This window comes from Ctenopharyngodon idella, chromosome 10 (genome assembly GCF_019924925.1).
Source record: "Ctenopharyngodon idella isolate HZGC_01 chromosome 10, HZGC01, whole genome shotgun sequence".
Classification (NCBI taxonomy): domain Eukaryota; kingdom Metazoa; phylum Chordata; class Actinopteri; order Cypriniformes; family Xenocyprididae; genus Ctenopharyngodon; species Ctenopharyngodon idella.
Window position 1 is genome coordinate 37507976 of NC_067229.1, and position 21934 is coordinate 37529909.

At 35.6% G+C, this 21934-nt stretch overlaps 1 protein-coding gene across 6 annotated transcripts; it reads right to left on the reverse strand.

The window, feature by feature from the left end:
* Nucleotides 1–4194: 4194 nt before the first annotated feature.
* On the reverse strand, nucleotides 4195–21360 carry LOC127520751 (uncharacterized). Of its 6 annotated transcripts, none has more exons than XR_007932185.1 (12): nucleotides 14637–14800; nucleotides 14380–14477; nucleotides 14027–14075; nucleotides 13519–13857; nucleotides 13133–13426; nucleotides 12952–13047; nucleotides 7540–10797; nucleotides 6972–7032; nucleotides 6474–6827; nucleotides 6049–6345; nucleotides 5883–5966; nucleotides 4195–4669 (listed from the first exon to the last, which is right to left on the reverse strand). XR_007932185.1 is itself a non-coding variant. In XM_051909313.1 (12 exons), exons 7-12 carry the CDS (start codon nucleotides 7573–7575, stop codon nucleotides 4512–4514), a joined length of 990 nt encoding a protein of 329 aa, XP_051765273.1. In that variant the 5' UTR covers nucleotides 7576–10797; nucleotides 12952–13047; nucleotides 13133–13426; nucleotides 13519–13857; nucleotides 14027–14075; nucleotides 14380–14477; nucleotides 21067–21360; the 3' UTR covers nucleotides 4195–4511. The 6 variants fall into 6 exon arrangements, 3 of the variants coding, with proteins under 3 accessions (XP_051765273.1, XP_051765274.1, XP_051765272.1); XM_051909313.1 differs by lacking the exon at nucleotides 14637–14800 and adding an exon at nucleotides 21067–21360; XM_051909314.1 differs by having other exon boundaries at nucleotides 13519–13603; nucleotides 13726–13857; nucleotides 14380–14810.
* Nucleotides 21361–21934: the final 574 nt, after the last annotated feature.

Sequence of the window (21934 nt, forward strand, 5' to 3'; positions counted from 1 at the left end):
TCAATGTTGCTTTAAAATAATAATAATAATAAAAAATAAAAAAACACAATGACACAAATCAGGGTTTTAAACTGTATTTGCACAAGTTATACATGGGTCACTGGAATAATGTTCTAGAATAATCAGTTTTGTGGAGGTGACTGACTTTCCTCGATCAACAGTTTGAACTGAGATGCCACTGAATTCTGTATGTCCAACTATAACAACTGACAAAGACAGGGCAGCAATAATAATAAAAAAATAATAACTTTTTAAGATTTAGTTATCAGTAACCAGTTCACTAGATTTCATTTAAAATACTATTAATTGAATAAAAATAATTAATTAAATAATAAATAAATATTTAAATTAAATATACATATAATATATTTAAAATAAAAAAATTCTGATTAAATTACCGGACAGAAGCATCCATACACATGTGGCCACAGAACTAAACTTTGATGACATCTAGAGAAAACAGAAACAGAAATATTGCTATACATATTGTGATACATGTTTGTATTACATTACTGATCCTTTTCACATTTCCGAGTTTTGAACGCAGAAGTAAGGAAAAAGAAAGAAATCTCTTGCATTTCCATGATTCTGACGACTTAACTTACAACACTTCACACTTAAGTTTTTAAGTTCACAACTTAAAAACTTAAGTTCAGTTACTGCCTTATTTTTTATTTTATTTTTTTTTATATATTTTTTAAAGTAATCATATTGGCTGTACAAGTTATTTTAAATCTTTTTTCTTTTCTTTCTTTTTTTTTTTTAATCTTGTCTAGCTGAAACTTGTAAAGTTAGTTAAATTGGTTGGTTAAAGTTGGCTAAATTATTTTGATGAGTTAAAGTAATGGAAAAACATGTCATGACTTGATGATTTAATGTTCTACATGAACAAAAAAACAGAAGAGAAAAAGATCAGTTACTCCTTACTCTTTTGTAATTTATTGTCCGGGTAATATAACACAAGATGTAGTGTTGTCAATGCACAAATATAGTAGACATAAAAATAGTTTCACGATGTTAATTAATGTTATAAAAATGTTCATGTTCATGTTAGTTCACAGTTCTTTAACTAATGTTAACAGATCCAACTTTTAGTATTAAAAAAGTATTAGTAAATGTTGAGATTAATACAAGACTACATATTTAAAATGAATTTACTGTATATGGCTCCCAAAAAGGCACACATACCCAAAAACACTTTGGAGCAAAACAAGTATTGTTTCAGTTAATGTCAACAGTTATAGCAAAAGTCAATAAAAGTTATTTAAATTCACCAGCAACACAAAATACTCTGCATTATTGTAATGTTTTTCCATTGATTTGGCCTATTTGTTTTATAAAAATGCAATATTCTCACCGTGTCATTTTTCAGAGACGTCTTCCTCATTTGTATTTCTCAGGTACTGACTGTTCTAACTAATATAGCATTGCAAATGAAGAAGTGATGTTGGTCTGCGGTGGTGGTCAAGTCAGAAACGTATGGAAGCCTGTTTCCGCCACAATTGAGTAAAAAAAAAAAAATTCTGTAAGTCATAATAATGAGAAACTTTCTCATAATTATGACTTAGTATCTCATTATATTGAGAAAGTTTCTCGTAATAATGACATAGTATCTCATAATAATGAGAAACTTTCTCGTAATAATGACTTAGTTTCTCATAATAACGAGAAACTTTCTCGTAATAATGACTTAGTTTCTCATAATAACGAGAAACTTTCTCGTAATTATGACTTAGTTTCTCATAATAACGAGAAACTTTCTCGTAATTATGACTTAGTTTCTCATAATAATGAGACACTTTCTCGTAATAATGACTTAGTTTCTCATAATAACGAGAAACTTTCTCGTAATTATGACTTAGTTTCTCATAATAACGAGAAACTTTCTCGTAATTATGACTTAGTTTCTCATAATAATGAGACACTTTCTCGTAATAATGACTTAGTTTCTCATAATAACGAGAAACTTTCTCGTAATAATGACTTAGTTTCTCATAATTATGAGAAACTTTCTCGTAATTATGACATTATTTGCATGCGCAAAGCAGCGGAGCAGTGACACGCTAGCGACATCCGCTGGTCAAATGCGATAACTCCGCAACCATGGCACGTTCTGCAAAAGTGTAATCTATAATATCATTAAATAAATAGCATTATTGATAAATTATCAGTAGCCATATGAGACGGGATATAGTCGTTTATTCATTTGTATTTTTGTGTATGAACAAGCAGAAACACAGAGTGGTGATCCATGGATTTCAAACAGATAGAGGAATGATAAGACAGCACACACCTACATATCCAAGTCCGTTAAAGAACGCTTCACCTGGAAAGCTGTCTTTTGCATACATTCTAATGAGTCATAAACATCTTAAAAGGTGTTTTCTGTAGGAATATCACTGGAATGAAGGTTTATGACTGGGCAAGTGCTTTAGGACCCGGTTTATATTAGAAAAGCTTTCCAGCGCCTTGTCTAGGCAAACCTGCACATCAAATAGCCTAGACTCATCCGCGAAATACGTGTTAACGTTAACACATAAACCCACACATTTTATGAAGACGCTGCACTTAAACTTAACGAATACATGTCATATTCCTTCGTTAATCTGATAGTTTTGTAAGCTGATAGTTCATGCAACAGTTCAGTTCCCACGGAAACCACTTTGTGTTCCACCTTCTCGTGCGCATGGAAAAGTATTGAAGATATACTAATAATTTATAATAACTGATGTTATTTAATGATACTATAGATAGACTGCACTTTGTAGATTACTTTAACGAAAACAACTGTTTTGCATAACGTGCCATGTTTGCTGTTCTCACATTTAAGAGACTTTGACCAGCGGATGTCGCTAGCGTGCCACGCCCTTCTGCTCCGCTGCTCTGCGCATGCGTAGAAGTTTCTCATTATTATGAGAAAGTTTCTCATTATTATGAGAAACTAAGTCATAATTACGAGAAAGTTTCTCGTTATTATGAGAAACTAAGTCATTATTACGAGAAAGTCTCATTATTATGAGATACTAAGTCATAATTATGAGAAAGTTTCTCATTATTATGAGATACGAAGTCATAATTATGAGAAAGTTTCTCATTATTACGAGAAAGTTTCTCGTTATTATGAGAAACTAAGTCATTATTACGAGAAAGTTTCTCGTTATTATGAGAAACTAAGTCATTACGAGAAAGTTTCTCATTATTATGAGAAACTAAGTCATTATTACGAGAAAGTCTCATTATTATGAGATACTAAGTCATAATTATGAGAAAGTTTCTCATTATTATGAGAAACTAAGTCATTATTACGAGAAACTTACTCAATATAATGAGATACTAAGTCATAATTATGAGAAAGTTTCTCATTATTATGACTTACAGAATTATATTTTTTTACTCAATTGTGGCGGAAACGGGCTTCCATAGAAACGAGTTCAACCAATCCAACTGTGGCAGTCTGAGATAATACACAGTTAGTGTGTATGTGAAAGAGAAACAAATTAAAGTTGTTGTTTTTTTTATCTATCACTGCTTGGGCGCTTAATACAGGCAGAATACAGAATACTTAATGCACAGTTTTGTTTTGTTGATCAGTATTCATCTAGCAAGCAGCCAATCACAGCTGTTTTCTTCTTTCAGGCCTTCATTGATTGGACGACACCAGTATAACAGTGTTGCAAGGCTCTGAAAACAACTCAGGGTTAGATTTATTCCTAGCTGAAGAAGAAACATTATGACCTGCAGCTGAGTGACAATTTCTAAAAAAAAAAAAAAAAAGTGCATAGAAGTTTAAATAGTAAAACCAAATGTCCTGTACACCTTATTTGCTCATATTTGTTTGGAACAACTTGAGAGTGACTAAAAGATGACAGAATTTTCATTTTTGGGTGAACTATCCCTTTAAGATATGCTGTATAAATGTCTTAAAACCAAAAATTTATGAACAGTTCTAAAGAATTATAAGTTTAACACACTAACTAACTAAAGTAAGAAAGACAAAAATAAAGAAAGATAGTGTTTCTAGTGATGTACAGTAAGTTGTCTTGTTCTCGAACAAGACTCTTTTTAGAGCATCATCTTCATGATCTGACTGAGCAGCTGAACTGAGAAAATGAAGTGGTCTGGTTATTTTAACCACACAATGTTTACATGCAAAGTGGATGTAGGTCACTGGAAAAAGCAGTACATGTGACAAATAAAGAATTAACTATTTATTAATAATTATTTAAATAGGTAATACGTCAACACAGGAGAGAAAACTGCACTCAGCAAACAATTTCATTAAGTTTTTAAGTGCTGAAGTTGCAAATAACAGAGGCCTCATGGTATTTTCAGTGTCATATATTTTGTCAACACACATATATACAATCAAAATGTTAAGCGAAGTAAAAAAAAAAAAAAAAAAGAAAGAAAAATCATGTAACTATATTACATACACAAGTTGGCATCTCGTCAGTGAATGATATAGACATGGATCAGGCTATCGATCATTGTAAAAGGTCTTCATTTGGTGTTTATTGTGGAAATGAGCGGACTCCGACAGGGCTGCATGGAACTGGATGATGGTCACCCAGTGTTGAATACACTATCTCAGTCTGCAGGTGAGCGTGGAGGACAGGCTCAGGTGTGACACTCACTCCTACAGGAGACACAGACCGCCGACGTGCTCTTTCTGGAAGAACATGAGAATAATGGCTTGAATTAGTTCTGATTGCTATTATGGGTCAAAAAGCAATGCATAAGAGGAGTCGTCCTCATCCCCCTTTTTGTTAAAAACATTAAACAATTTGCACTGTTATTTTGTTTACATGTTTATATTCTGTATAAAATGTCATTTTCTTAAAATGGATTCATGAAGAAACACACAACCTGTAAAACAAGACTAATTCTGATATTCATGCTGTGAACAGCTAGGGGGCCTATAGGTAGGAGGCGCATGCGAATTTCACTTAATGTAATACTATGTGCGTGAGTAAATACATCATCTGATAAGCTGTGCATGTTTTGGTCATTTCAGTTTAAATCACAGTAAAGAACCTTGGTTTCATCATGTTTGTAAGTCGTTGTCATTACTCGGGTATGTCACATTATACGCTGTAAAAAAAATATTACACCACACTGCATCATATTTGCTGAAAGAAATCTAATACAAATGTACTAATTTTGGGGTGCTAATTCCAAAAACAGTGCTTATTTTGCTCTAGATTGTCAAACTTAATATGAAATATGATGTGCATTTTGTAGCATTTTTGCTTTTGACATCCACTTGTAAGGTGAATAACTCTTAGTGATCATTTACACATACCGTTGTCAACTAAAAATGGAAAACAATTTATGCATGGCCAAAAGGCCATTCATTTACACAACAACAGCATTTGGGGGCCTGAAAATGCAAAGGAAAAACTTTTCTGTTATTAGTATTTAGTATTATTTTAACATATTTTTCCACTCCTAAATGATACAAAGTTTTGACATTTGCCTGCTTTAGTTATTTTGAAAAGTGCATTAAAGCCAATACATATATAAATTAAAAAATCATCACTGTGAAAGCAAAGTATTGATATTTTTGAACTCATTGGAGTATGTTTTACAAGAAAATGTGCTCAGGTTACTTGTCATATCTTTTTTTGTGAAACTTACAAGCAATTTCTTGAAAATTTAAAATTGTTTCAATGTAAATCCCACACCAAATTACTGAACATATGAAGGGATATGGAAACTTCATTAGCCTACTCTTTAATTTGTGTTTGTTTGTTTGTTAGATTTCACTTATAATCATTATTCTGTGGTAAAGATTCTATACCAAGAGAGTGATAACTTCGGTTACTGAGATTTAAATTGATAAGAACAGACAATATGTTTTGAAGATCAAATATTAAACTCACTGAAACGCTCACACAGGACTGTGATAATCAGTATTGCAAGAATCAGCAGCACACAAGTCCCCAGAGTTATCCATATATTTTTATCTATAAAAAAGGGAATATTGAGCAGAATTACATAACAAAATGATTGCTATTATGTACTGTAAATTAAAAAAATATGTAATACCTCTTTTCTCATAACAGTCAGCAGGAGACAGGTGGAGAATCATTGGTTGGCTCAGGGATGAGTGATTTACCCAACACGAGTAGTTTGTACAGTCAGATACATTCAAATATGAATGAAGGGTGAATGACCCATCAGGGTTAGTTTTGTTAATGTTGTATGTGTGAGAGATGTTCTGAAATTCTCCATTTCTCATCCACACCAGCTCCAGAGAAGAAGGGTAAAACCCCTCAGAGCAGCAAAGAATCTCATGAAATCCATCTGATGCTCTTACGTGTGACACAGACACCTTGGGGTGTGCTATAGTAAATATAAGAGTTATTAGAAAATAATTCATATAAGCTCATTGAGCAGATATATGTTATGCCGTTATATAATATCTACACTCATGTCACTGTGATTTCTGATTGTAGTCAAAATAAACTTACCAATCACTTGAACAAATGTTCTTTCTTCTCCCAAAGGCACAGAAGGAGGTGGTATGGTTCTTATCACAACACATTTGTAAATGCCAGTATCATTAATCTGTAGATTTGACACCTCAAATAACATTTCAACAGTCTTTGAAATCCAAATGAATCTAATGTTATCTTGACATGACTGATATGTCCATGATTTGATATTATTCATTACGGAGCATGATTTATTATTAATTTCCAGGTCCACTGTGAATCTTTCAGTGTCATTTGATGGTTTGTAGTTACAGCTGATATTGACTGACTTTCCTTGATGAACAGTTTGAACTGAGATGCCAATGAATTCTGTATGTCCAGCTATAACAACTGTAAAAGACAGGACATGCATAAAAATCCAGTTTACATTTGAATTCATATTTAAAAAGTGGGGGTCTTTATTGTCATTGCTGCATCAAAGAAAATTCAGTTCAGTGAATTTTCACATTTTGAACAGTATTGCATAATCATTACCAGAAAACAAGGACAGCAGCATCAGTGCACATGTATTCACAGAATTACATTTTGATGATATCTATTAAGAAAAGACAGAGAAATAGAGTGATACATATTACACAAAAATATATTTTGTTTTGGTTTGTTTCTGCAATAATGACTGTACCTGCTTAGGTGCTTAGTTAAATAAATAAATATGAAATATTGATTTGAACTGCAATTGTTAAATGAGAGGATACAAAATACATGAAATTAGCACGAAAAGTGTGAGACCGCTTGCCAAGCCCGACTGTAGTTATACAGCATTTTTTAAAATATATTTGGAAATAGAATGCCACAATTGACCGATCAGAATCAAGCATTCAAGAATATCTTTCCACAAAATGATACATTTCAATACTACAAACATCACATGAATTACTCTATAGCTATGCTTCACAAAACTTACCAAAACATGTATCATATTTGAATGAAAAACGTAAGAAAACAAAAGCTGTTTCAATCTATTTACGAAATTCACCATCAACAAAAAAATATTTTTGCATAGATATATTATTATTTTAACATGAAATTCCCATATTCTCACCATTTCATATTTTGGAAACTCCACCCTCTTTTGCATTTTGCAAGTACTTGCTGTTCTAACACATGATGGTGCAAATGAAGAAGTGATGTTCGTTTGAGGTGGCGACTAAGTTTAGTCATGTCAGAAACATGCTCAACCAATCCGACTGAGGCAATCTGAGAAAACGCTTAATTTGTAGACTGAAAGAAAAATAAACTAAAGCTTTTTTTAAAAAAAATAAAAAATAAATAAAAAATCTATAATTAAAAGAGTACTATGAGTTTCCCATTAAGTTAAACAAACAACCTACAAAGTTGATATGTATTCATCCAGGGAGCAGCCAGTCACAATGTCCTTTTTTAAGGCCTTCACTGATTGGAGGGGACTAATATAAGAGGCATTACTCATTATCCAAGCTACAATGGAGAAGTAACATCATGACCTAGCTGTTTGACAATGTCTAAAAGTGCAAGGGAGCTTAAATGTTTAAACCAAATGTCTTGCAGACCTCATTTGCTCATAACTAGCTGCACCAAGACCTCTTTTGTAGAGCATCTTCACACGCTGAAGAGGCGGTGAGGTCTAGTTATTTTAACCACAGCGTGGTTGTATGCACGTGAAATGCAGGGAAGCTGTCATTTAGGTCACGTGTGAAAATGTAATAAAAAGAATGAGTTATACAAAGTTCACAAAGTCAGTGCATTGACTGTGTCCTCAAACTGAATTACTGCCTGCAGTTGCACACAAGTTTCAGTTGCAGTTGAAAAGGAAGTTTTCTTTGTGTTTATTTATACAGTGCTATTTTTAATGTTTAGTTTCGCATGTTGAAGCTTGCCATCCTTTTATTCATGCAATTGATGTGAAGAAATGTTTTTGCCCTATATTACGTTTGTTTGTGTTTTGGTAAGGTGGAGGTTTCAATAGTCTTTTCTTCCCTATTGTGATGTATATTCAAGTGACACGGCTTCTCAAAAAAGAAAAATGGAGGGAAGGACTTGATTAAATCGCTGAATTGTTGTGGTTTGCTATTACTGTTATCTCATGTAAGTCAGATACATTCAAATATGAATGAAGGGTGAATGACCCATCTGGGTTAGTTTTGTTAATGATGTATGTGTGAGAGATGTTCTGAAATTCTCCATTTCTCATCCACACCAGCTCCAGAGAAGAAGGGTAAAACCCCTCAGAGCAGCAAAGAATCTCATGAAATCCATCTGATGAAGCTTGCCATCCTTTTATTCATGCAATTGATGTGAAGAAATGTTTTTGCACTATGTTAAGTTTGTTTGTGTTTTGGTAAGGTGGTAGCCTAGTCTTAAAGTCGCCATGAAATGGAGGTTTCAATAGTCTTTTCTTCCCTATTGTGACGTATATTCCAGTGACATAGCTTCTCAAAAAAAAAAAGAAAAAAAAAAGCAGGGCAGGATATGATTAAAACACTGAATTGTTGTACATTCTCTATTACTGTTATCTCATGTAAGTGACAGTTTTTTCTGCCCTAACGTAGAGAAGAGAACTCAGAAGAGAAGAGTACTCTAAATGACTGAGGACCACAAGGTATGTTCACGCCATTATGAGTAATTATGAGATTTAAACTTGTAAAAAAGCGTTCAAGTCCTCGTAGAGCTCATAATTACAACTTTCTGAGAGCTCTTACTTGTACCATGTGACCGTTGTACCACCTGACTGCTGTAGATTTATTTAGGCATTGATAGTGTTGCCCTAGAAATGCAAAATTCCCAGTCCGGCGATGTGAACAGCATCACGTGTTGTCATCTCGAAATTACGGTAATTACGACATGCCGTGAACGCTCGATGCTAGCAGCTGCATGACAACTGAAAAAAATTGTGTTCTGAAATTGGCTCAAAATATCAACCACGTTTCCTCCAACTGGATGGAATCATTAGTCAGAATCCCATCATACACTATGCGATTTTCTGTGAAATTTGCCAACACAGACTTTCCAAAATCTACAGACTGATTGAATGAACACTGCAGGAAAAGAGCAGTAGTGAAGCAGTTGCAGATAATCAGAGCTGTGCTGCAAACTGCACGATTGCAATGTTTGCTTTCGCTCAATAAATAATACGTTAGTTATACAATAGGGTTAGTTCACCCCAAAGTTAAAATTCTGACATTAATTACTCATCCTCATGTTGTTCCAAACCCGTAAGACTTTCGTTCATCTTTGGAACACAAATGAAGCTCTTTTTGATGTAAAATGGAGAGATGTCTGTTCCTCCATTGACTGCCTTTGCAACTTGATCTAACCAATGAGGTTCATTCTCGTGTGTTATGCAGCACGTTTGAGCTTCTGGAAGAGGTTTGTTCTTGTGCGTTATTCATGTTCGGTTGAGCTTCTGTTTATGTTTGCTGATCAATGTTTACATGTGACTAAAAGCCTAAATTAAATCTTTTTATCATAAAAAGCGAATAAAAATAGAAAATTTGGACTAAACCACTCAATTTACATGGATTAGTTTTCTGATTTCTTTATGATCTTTTTGAAGCGTCAAAGTGGTAGTTGCAAAGGCAGTCTATGGAGGGACAGAAAGCTCTCAGATTTCATCGAAAAGATCTTCATTTATGTTCCAAAGATGAACAAAAGTCATACGAGTTTGGAACGACATGAGGGTAAGTAATTAATGACAGAATTTTCATTTTGGGGTGAACTAACCCTTTAAGTAACTGAACGAATCACTGTTTTTTGAACAAAACGGTTGAGTGAATGATTCAGTGCATCACCCATAAAAAGTCACTTGTTTTGTTCCTGAATGAATCATGTTTGAACAAATCAGTTCATAAGTGAATTCAATGCCTCACTTTTAATAACAACCACTTGTCTTGTTGCTAATTGAATCAGGTTTTTTTTAATCACTTGGTTGAGTGAATGATTCAAAGACTTGCTTGTTTCATTCCAGAATGATTCAGTGTTTCTAAACAAATAAGTTGTTTAACAATGTTTATAAAAAAACATTGTTGCCTGGCGTATAGATGTAACCTGCTGAAAGACTCGCCAAATCTCTTCCACTTATGCACTTTTGGATTGCTATACTTGGCCAATCAAATTGGAAGACTTGGACTACCTGTTGTATAATTGTACTAGAGTGAATACACAGAGATCTGTCATTGTAAAATGTCTTCATTCAGTGCTTATTGTGGAGATTAGCGGACTCCAACAGGGTTGCATGGAACTGGATGATGGTTACCCAGTGTTGAATACAACATCTCAGTCTGCAGGTGAGCATGAAGGACAGGCTCAGGTGTGAAACTCACTCCTACAGGAAACACAGACCGCCGACTCATTAAAACATTTATTCAATCATAATTATGCGATAACATTACATGACATGATGCCTAATGACATTTTGCTTGTAATTAATATGAATATATTCTGATAGAAACACTTTCAACTAGGGTGACCATATGTGCCATTTTCCCAGGACGCGTCCTGTCCAGGATTTCTAAGTTGCATAAAATGTCCCAGTTTTGTTTTTGTTTTCATATTTGCGGAAGGTAATGACTGAAAAATAATTTGACCAATAGTGTGCATTATACACAGTGTTATGCAAAAGTTTGGGAACCTTTTTGCATATTTGAACCCTTTACAGCAGTGACTGAATGATTTTGAGATCTGTCTTTTCACACTGAGGACAACTGAGGGACTCAAACACAACTATTAAAAAAGATACAAACATTCACTGATGCTCCAGAAGGAAACACGATGCATTAATAGACGGGGGGTGAAAACATTTTGAATTTGAAGATCAAGGTAAATTGTACATAATTTGTCTTCCGGGAAAAATGTAGGTATCTTCTGTCGCTAACGGAGGGCAGTACTAAATGAAAAAAATGATATTTCAACAAAAAGAGAAAAATGTAGACATCTTTATCCTGTTCAAAAGTTTTCACCCCTCGGCTCTTAATGCATCGTGTTTCCTTCTGGAGCATCAGTGAATGTTTGTATCTTTTTTAATAGTTGTGTTTGAGTCCCTCAGTTGTCCTCAGTGTGAAAAGACGGATCTCAGAATCATACAGTCACTGCTGGAAAGGGTTCAAATATGCAAAAAATCCTTGAAACTGAAGAATCTGCAGGACCTGGAGGATTTTTCTGAAGAACAGAGCTCAGTTTAACTGCTCAGAATAAACAAGAGACTCATGAACAACCATCACAAAACAAAAAAAAACAGTCGTAGATCATCCAGGTAACCACACACAGTATTAAGAACCAAGGGTTCTGTGGGATTACAAATTTAAGAATCTGTTTAAGATCTGCTGATCCTACATCCTGACATAACCTCACATGAAGTGCTAAGGTGAAGTGTATTGTATTTGACATTTTGAGGTAAAGATAATGACAATTTGGGGAGGTCGGGGCAAGCAGCCCAGGTGTCTGTAACGTTGACCTTTTGTCTTCATGCACTTTCTGGCCATTTGGCAGGACGGGCTCAAGATACAGTGGTGCCTTTGTCTCTATGATAATGTAAGGGTATGGGCTATACTGTCAGACTGAGTGGATTAGCACCTATGCATTTGGATGACACCATTGTGCTGATTAGATCATGGCTGGGAAATGTAGGGAATGGGCTGATTCCTGCACTGCATTTGCATGCTTTGTTTAGATTGTCTCCACCTCTACTCTATGTATCCCTCCCCCTTGAATGTATATGAACTACCAAGTACACTGCCTTAGTTGGACTTGGATGACTACAGCGACGCACAGCGCGTTTCTCAATAAAGAGTAACTTCTGCTTGAAAGATATCCCAACATCTCTTGGTCTCTGCTTCGACGAGGAAAAAGTTTCCTACAGTTCCCAAACTTTTGAACAGGGTCATTTTAATAAATTCAGCTATTTTTTGTCTTGTGGACTTTATGTAAACATCTTTTACAATATCTTGTAAAATATCTTACTCAGGACAGTACTAAATAAAAAATAACATGCATTTTGTATGATCTCTCTTATTTTGTTAAAATTATTCACATTTTCACAGATTCTGTAAGGGGTTCCCAAACTTTCGCATAACACTGTACATAATCGACCAATCGTGGCTTGTGAGAAGGCTGGATCTACAGAGAACGGTAAAAGCACTGCAAATACGACAACATTTTAATGAATTGCATGAAGACTGTCAATAAGAACAGCGGCTTGCAGAGACCTCCGTGTAGAAATCGTGTTCCTAAATAGCGTTCCGATGGCACATCGATATGACCACTTTGACGATATAAGAGGCAAGGGCTCAAGTCATTTTAGGCAATTTAGAAATCCTGGACAGGACACATCCTGGGAAAATGGCACATATGGTCACCCTACTTTCAACAGTCTTGTGTTTACGAAAAAAAAAAAGAAAACAAAAAAAGATTCGACACAGTTTCCATTTCAGAATGACATTTAAAACTAAATTTGACTTTTAGGATGGACAGTGAGACTTACTGTAATGTTTACACATGACTGCAATGAACATGACTGCAATGATCAAAAAGACAGCCAAAATCGAAGAGATGATAAACACCATATTCACAGGTACACCTACAAGACAGAATAATTCCAAAGGCCTCATAAATACAGTATGTAACACATTTAAATAAGAAATACACAATATCTCAAAACTTACCCCCTCGTTCATAGCAGACAGAGCTTGATAAATTGGCCACAAGTGGTTTGTTTAATGACGAGTGGTTTACCCAGCAGGAGTAGATTGTGTCATTGAAGGTTTGTGGCGGCAGTATAAGGTATGATTTCTGATTGAAGGATCCATTGAATGATTTGTTTGAGTATGAACTGTTGAGGATGTCTCCATCTCTGATCCACAGCTGTTCAAGAGAATCGTGATAAAATCCCACAGAGCACAGAATCATGGGAGATCCATCAGGCCTCTTCACACAGGATAGAGACAAGACGGGACGTACTGCAAATAGTGGAGGAATTCAAAAATATTATTATAATCTATCTATCTATCTATCTATCTATCTTTTTGCTGATTATAAAAGAAGTATTTACCAATAACTTGAACTCTTTCTACTCCCAGTTCCTCTTCAGGTGGTTTTGCAATCCTCTTCACAGTACAGGTGTATGTGCCGGTATCCTGAATTTGCAAATTTAATAGCTCGAATGATATTTCCATAGTCTTATTAATCCATATGAATCTGATGTGATCATTACAGCTAGTTTTTTCCCATGAACGCATGTGCATGTAACACAGTGTACCATTTATTGTTTGAAGATTCACTGTCATGATTTCTGTGTCATTTGTTCGTCTGTAGTTGCAGTGAATTTTGGCAGACTGTCCATGATTGACAAATAAAGTTGTAGTGCGATTTACTGCCGCATTGCCAAAAGCTGAAAAACAAAGACCAGCAACAACTTGAATTTATCATGCTTTCTCGTTGCACATGCACATGCTTCCTGTGTAATTTGCTGAGGCACAAAATTTCTGATTTAACATCAAGTACTTGATGTTACATTGCGATCTCTTTAGTTAGATGATATTTAATGCAATTTCTATTACCGAAAACTGAAGAAAGCAGCATCCACCCACAACAGATCAGAGAGAAACACTGCAAAAAAAGTTTACACTTTAAACAGAAATATCATATGAAGTATATAATTTCAACAAAGAGCTTATGTATTAAGTGATAGGATTCAGAGCAGCATATTTTGAATTGGTTAAGACACTGAAATTTAACAAGCATCAATTTTTGAAACATGTTTACTTTTTTGCATACAGTGCTAGCAGCATTTTTTCCGTTGTAACAAAAACAAAAGAAAGATTAAACATGCTTTCAGCTTAGTAAACACATTATATTAATTTAGATTTAAAAATAATTTTTACATATCGTCATAAGAATATCACACACTCACCATCCCTCTTTCCTGGGAAAGTGTTGCTTGTGGCTGCTGTCTCAATGCGTTTTGCTGAAATGTCTCATGCTGAAACTGGGCTGAGGTTGTGATTTCCTCTTTAAGTAATGCAAAAAGTTAGTAACAGTAGACAGCAAAACATGATCTGGATCCCGTCAAATTCCTTGTATATTTTATCAAATGTTTTAAAAAGAGAAAATGACTAGAATCATGGTACAAGACAAAAATTAATCAAAACAAATAAGAACACAACTAACCAAACAAAATCTTGTTTGTCCCAAAAACTGTTTGTCCCATTTTCAACCACCAACAGAGAGTAATATAGAGATATAAATTAGTTAAATTTATTTATTTTATTTTAATTTTATACCCTAAATTTGCTTGTTAGCCGAAATTGTGAGAAAAGGATGTAAACAGTTTGCATCAAATCTTCATACTTGTCAACCACACATACTGGGGAGGGTTGGAAAATTTAGTTTCAGGCCTATGACGCACCCACTGGTGTTTACTTAGCACTGAAGTAAACTTTGTTCAAAGACCATTATTCCTATAGTGAGAACTGGGGTTTTTGTATTTTTCACTGCAACCCACAAGTTCATCAGTGATTAGATTGTGTGAGATAGCAACAGTTTGTTTTGACAGTATAGCGGCTTTGACGTAAAACATTTTTATGACGTGTTATTTATTTACAAAAAAATACTTACCATTCATTTGTAAATAAAATACAATTTCAATATCATTTGTCCAAAGACCATAACAAAAACAAAAGTCATGTCACAAAAAGTGCAAAGAGAGATCGCAATAATGCCCTAGCATTTTAGCCAAGAAAAACAGATATGAATTTCCTGCTCATAATCGCAATTTAATTTAAAGGGGTCATGACATGAGAAATCAAGTTTGCCTTCATCTTATAAGAGGTCTTTTTACCATTAAAACATCCTGCAAGTTTCATAGCTCAAAAACGTCCTCCTCATTATAAACAAAGCATTTATTTAATCCAAAAATAGCTTGTTTTGATATTGCGTGATCTGTGACGTCACACGGGCAAATATATTTGCATATGACTGCCTCCAGAGCAAGATATCGACGAATAGTTATACATCATCACACCATAGGCTCCGCCCACCAGCATTCAGTCACTTAAAGGCACAATATGTACGATTTTTGGATTAAAATATCCAAAAAACACTAGAACATTGTTATATATTTTGTTGACTTGTGTACTTACATTATCCCAAATGTTTGCAAGAATGTTTAAATCCAGAGAAATAAGCAATTTTAACCAGGACACAGACTGTGTCCATGCATTGCCTATCAATGACATCATACGCGTTACCCTCAATTTCCAGTTTTATTTTGTAGAAACTATGGAAACACCAAAGACGCTTTAATATATTATGTGACCTATTAGACAGGTGAGTAACTGTTTAGATACATTCATCAACAGAAAACTAATCATGTTATATAGCTCAGCACAGTAAGTCTTATTGTTTAAATCTCATTTTCTTGATTTACCGCGAGTACCACGTTTTAACATGCCTAATATCAAACTTGCTTACAGTGTGCAACAAGTGTCTCATAGTAGCCGAACGCACAGAGTAGCATTATAATAACTTTCAACACACAAATGTATCTAATATGATAAAACTGCGTTGCGTTACCCCACATACGCATGACCGGAAGAAACGGAAGAAGCGGAAGCACTCCAGCGGCTTTCAGCCACGCCCTGCTTTATACAACAGCAATGTTAATAAATCTTTAATACATTAGCTCATCCAAGAATATGATTTGTTTTCCACCGGCTGTAGACATGAAGACAACACCTTACATGATTCCGCAAAATCAAGGCGCCATCAAGATACGCCTATGTTTTTAATAAGTGACCTCTAGCGGCGAAAAATTACATATTGTGCCTTTAATGTCTGGCATTTGCTTACACTGGATGTGACCATGGCATTGTGTCAAAAGCAAATATAACATTATAATCACTGACGCTGTCTGCACTGTATACGGCATACAGATGCACGTTAAGTTTCTGAGTACTCCATGCACTTGAGTCTGTTGGCAACAAGACAAACAGAAGAGTGAAAGAATGTTCATTTTGATACGTCCTGTTTAAATAGCTCATTTGCATCTCGACCCAGACGGTGAACGTGATTTCACCAAGTACAACATGTTCCTGGATCAACATCTTTGTTGATCCTAGAACAACATTCCAGTCAACCAATCAGATTTGAGGGACAAGTTTACCGTTTATGTAAAGTTTAGGCTTACAACCTGGATTAGGTGCTTCCACAACAGTGTTATGCAACTATCATTTCCCTCTGATTTTAGGGATAAGTTATGGGTAGGGTCAGTTTAAGGGTTTGGGAAAAGGATAGGACTCAATTTTCGGATAGGAATGTTGTTCCAGGATCAACAAAATATGTTGATCCAGGAACATGTCTTACTTGGCAAAATCACGGTGACCCTGTAGAGACTTCAGATGGATCCCAGCGTTGGAAACAAGTGGATGGGTAGTTTTAATGGCATCCTTAATCACATCGGAGGATTATATGTTTGTTCTGAGCATTTTAGTGTACAGCACAGGCACAGTGTAATGGAGAGTTAGCAAAATAACTTTTTTTGAAAGATAACTAAATTTGAACTGACAGCATCTGCATCACAAACCATAAATAACCTAAATGATTTCATACTGTTTTGTCTGTAAATGACAGTTTTCTATGGATGTTTTCAAAACACTTCATACTGCTTCCTATGCAATGATGTTAACCAGTCATAACAGTGGCCATTTACTGCCTTAAAGGAGCCACCCCTTAAAAACATATATTTTCAGAGGGCCAGAATGAAGGTTGAAAATATTTGCTTTATATATATAAAACAAATGTTATTAACATTATAAGTGAACCTCAAGGAACATATTAAAATAATAATAAAAAATCAATGTCATGACCACCTAAATTTACCACATAGGCCTAATTTACCACATAGTGTAGTGCTCCTATACAATGTTTAAAAACAATGATAACACAGTTATTCTGAAAATACTAATTGTATGTGCCAACTTACCGTTTTATTATTATTACTATTATTGTTATTGTGGACTGTCAACATGAAGGCATTATAAACAATACAATGAGAATTTGCTTCACACTTGTGCACGCGCTCTTCTCAGTAAAACCGCTTAACACACTTTAGCCTACATGTTGCCTTTATAGCAACTGTGGGGAACGTCTAGCATCAAAGCAAAGGTTATGTAAGCAACAGTAGTTAGTTCTTATAAATACACTCGTGGCTGTGGTTTAGCAAAGGCTTTATTACTGAACCAATTAAATTTTTAGATGCATTTCCATCTCTTGTCTTATGCCTGCACAATCAAACAAACCCAGTGGGTGTTAGCTTATTTCAGTTGCTAAATTGTAACTCCCATATGTTGGCAGCAACTAGGGGGCTTTAATAATGACAGTTTAGTTCAACAAAGAATGGTTCACATGAAAAATTAGTAATGTGAACGCTGTCATGAGGACCGGGTGCTCACCGGGGTACTAAACCCGAAACTACCTGTAGGAGGTGGTCCGAGTTCTTTTGAACTATGGCGCGATTTGCGTGAATGTGAAAGCAACTTACTCAATCCCGAGTTTCCGCTTGTTCAGGAAATAAAATATCATGCACAATCTATACCGACGAAGATGTTATTAGTTCAGTGAAACACGTGGGGGAGATGACAGTGGTGAACACTTACTTTGGATACGAGTGTGCAGTGTAAGATTGAGCGCAATCAGAGCGACAAATGAATGGCTCGCAATCAGTTGTCTCCTCAAAAGACATTGTACAATATATTGACCTGAGTTGTGTTTTTTATCATGCACACTGTGCACTTTTGTGATGATGCAAAATAAACCTAAATGCACCAGGGTTCGATAGAATCAAGTAGGCCCATGCTGTGGGGGTGCCAGGATCAATTGCACTCAGATTGCAGCAAATGTGCTCAGTGTGAAAGCCTCTTATTAGAAGATTGCTTGTTAAAAAACACAAAACTAAAACATTCCAGAACATTCCATTCCACACAAACAATGACCACGTACACACTTTAAGTTTTTAAATGCGGGAGTGAATCCCCTAAATTATCATTAACATGTGAGTACGGAACACGACTCACGCCTGTTTCACACTGCAAGCGTGAGCGGCGCGTGAGCAGCGCGTGAGCGTAACTACATCGTCACTGCAGGGACAGAGACGCGCGAGTATTCACACTGGAAGCGTTTGTACAGCGTCACAGCAGCGGCTCGAAGCTACATATAAAGTGAGCATTTCTTTACAAAGACAGCTATAAATTTGTTTTTATAAGTTGGTCATTTATAAACTTGATAGTCTTGAAAGTTTGTTAACATGGGGAGGTGTACAACATTCGCATATAAACGTAAATAAATAAATAAATGAAAATAAATAAATAAAAGCCTCGTGTCATCCATTGCTGCACATGAATGAGTAAGCTTTGTGTTTTGCATCATCTGCCGCGTGCACATGTTTACAAGACAGAAAAATCGGCGAAAAAAGCCAGCAAACTCGGGTTTGATTTGGGAATGCTGCAGCCTATATAGCTGTCTGTGTAATAACTAAAATAATGTTTATATATCATATTTTCTGACTAGTTTACTTTAGTTTTTTATAAAACACCATATACTTTAACCCAGACTGAATAATTAAAAACACGTGTAAATGGGTAAATCTTCTATAAATATTTTTGATTCTTAATTTTCTTTTTCGTCATACTCAAATTCTTGTTAAAACACATTAGACATGCTTATTCTGTGCATTTTGAACATTTTTGTGTGAAATTATATTTATTTTGTCCATCAAAAGTGTACTTTCACTTTAATTGAGCGTCAGCAGCGCAGCAAAAATAGACTCGGCGCGAAACACCCGCTTCACTGCTGCTTACGCGACGCTCCTGCTTGACGCTTACGCGCTGCTCCTGCTGCCGGTGTGAATGCACTCATTGATTAACATGCACGCCGAAAAAAATACGCGCTGCTTACGCTTGCAGTGTGAAACCGGCGTCACTCTCGAAACTCTGATGATTGACAGCTTGGAAACCATAGCGACGTTCTGGCGTCTCGTGTGTTTGGTATCCGTTATTGTGACCAAAGTAATATACAATGACAAAACACTCGTTATTTTCAGTCGACGTAAGCGTCGTGTTTTGTTTATGCTTGCACAGCTTGTTTCACACAGAGCGCGCGCTTTCTGTGTTGCCACGATCACTCATTTTAAGCGTTTTGGGCTTGTCGTTTAAGCTATTAAAGTGAGCAGACACGAGTCGCGATATTTTGTTCTTATTTTCAGCATAAAGCATTTGGATTTATTTCGCTTTATTATAGGCTTGTTCTTGTTCGCTGATTTTTTTAGCAAGATCTGGCAACACAAACGATTCAAGACTCGTGCTTTCCCTGTGATTCACCGCGCACAAAGAAGAGAGACATCTCCGATGCACGTTAAAAAATGTCATTAACAACTAGTTGCTCAGTTCTGTTCCGTACACACTGCAGAGAATTTCCGTAAATGCGGTTGTCACTACCTTTTTCGGGAGGTAATACTGTTGTAGAATGCGGTTGTCACTCCCGTATTTTACTGAACTGTGTGTGTACAGAACGCAATGAAGCACTAAAAGGTGAACTAACAACCGAATTGGTCAATGTATACTTAGCATTTTGTTCTAAAGTTTTGAGAATATTATTAAAGTCTAGATAACTTTGAATTAACGTCCCACTAACACTACTGAAAAAAGTTTGTTTGTCTTAAGTTTGAAAGAACCTTGCCAGAACATGAGAATTCTGTTCCCTGTTTTTTGTTTTCCTAAGGGTAGTTTATCATATGCTACGAATGTTCATTCACTATTTTTAATTTTTAGCCTTCCTTAAGATTTTGACGTCAATGTGACAGAAAGCAGAAATAGACATAAGGAAGTATTACTGATGTAGGCCTATAGAGTTTCTTGAGTTCTTTTTTGAACTGCTGAACTACTTCTTAAATTGCATTATTGTGAAACATATGAATAAAATAATAAATTAAGACTCTTCATGGTAATTTACCAAAGTTACCACACATTTATGATTTTCGTCAGTCAGGAAAATGATTATTTGATTACAGTTGATTGGATTTGACCAGTATAACAGATGCAGTGTAGTAATGCTCTGAAACAAATGGTTAAACCAAATGTCCTGTAAACCTCATTTCCACCAAAACCTCTTTTGTAGATCAACATCTTCATGCTCTGATTGGGTAGCTGAACTGAACAAGCGATGAAGTGGTCTGGCTATTTTAACCACAACGTGTGGGAGGTTGTAAATGTACGTTTAGGCAGGCGATACATCAAAGGTTGATGTAGGTCAATGGTGAACGTGCAAAGGCAGTACATGTAAAATAAATTAAGATTACTTATCATGACCTTTACTGCCTGCAGTTGCACACACGTTTCAGCTGCACATCATAGGGCTGTCATAAGACACAGTTTTTGAAAGCTATTTCCTCATGAACATTTATATGATATTTTATTAGCAAAGTTTTGGAGGAACACGTTCAAATGATCTAATTAATCATGTAATTTCAATCAGCAGTCAGCAATCAACATGTTTACCAAATCAGCACCTATATATATATATATATATATATATGCAGTCGACTCACCTATGTTTCTCGACAGTTTTCAGCATCCCTGCACCACCCTGTCTCCTCATACTCGCCTGGTTACTTTCCTAACCAGGAATACGGGGGGAGTACTCTGGGTTCAGGCCAAAATACCGAGCTCGGAGCCCTCTCCTCGGACAGCATGGCAAATACACATACTACTCTATCTGGTTATTTGTAAGTGTGATCTCCTGAAATAATATATGCAGTTATTTTAGGCTGTTGTGTGTTGAAGCTACCCTGAAACTTTTTTTTTTCATGTCACTGAATTGCTGATACTATATCTAACATGAGTGATAATTTAGATAGTCTAAATCTATTACATTTTTGGTCATCTATATTGTACTCCTAAAAGTCGACACAATTCACATTTAGCAAATAGCATGCATTCAAAAATTACAACATTTCTCTTCTGGGGAAATGGACCAAAGTGACTCATCTACGTAATTTCCTGAATTAACATGACCCTTCATAAGCCCTTTAATAAAAAATGTTAACCTCCCTTTCCCCTCAAATCTGTTCTCTTCATGACGTGTCTCGGTAGTCTCAACCTCAGGTGTCACGCCCACAGACCGTTGGCTGAATGTCTGAAGTCATCATCTGAATGGTTAAATTCTACAGGATTTCTGGGTGATGTGTGTCATGTTCTTTAACGGTCCACCTGGAAATAAAGATGCCGTGATGCCAAACACCCACATGGAAGAAGAAAGCTGTCGTGTTAACCCTTTCAAGTTTAAAATATTTTAGCTGACCCCCCAGAGTGAGTTTTTTTTTAAAGCCCGGGATACACTGCACGATTTTTGGCTGTCCGAGACGAAAGATTGCCATCGTGAAACAATCATGGCGATTTCTGTGATCATGGCTCTTA

Coding starts and splice junctions, on each gene's coding strand:
- LOC127520751 (XM_051909312.1), bottom strand. CDS start 14,676: ATGGGACAAACAGTTTTTGGGACAAACAAGATTTTGTTTG. Junction 14,076..14,379: donor TTTCCCAGGAAAGAGGGATG/GTGAGTGTGTGA, acceptor CTTTTTTTGCAG/TGTTTCTCTCTGATCTGTTG. Junction 10,798..12,951: donor AGTCATGTGTAAACATTACA/GTAAGTCTCACT, acceptor TGTTTCCTGTAG/GAGTGAGTTTCACACCTGAG.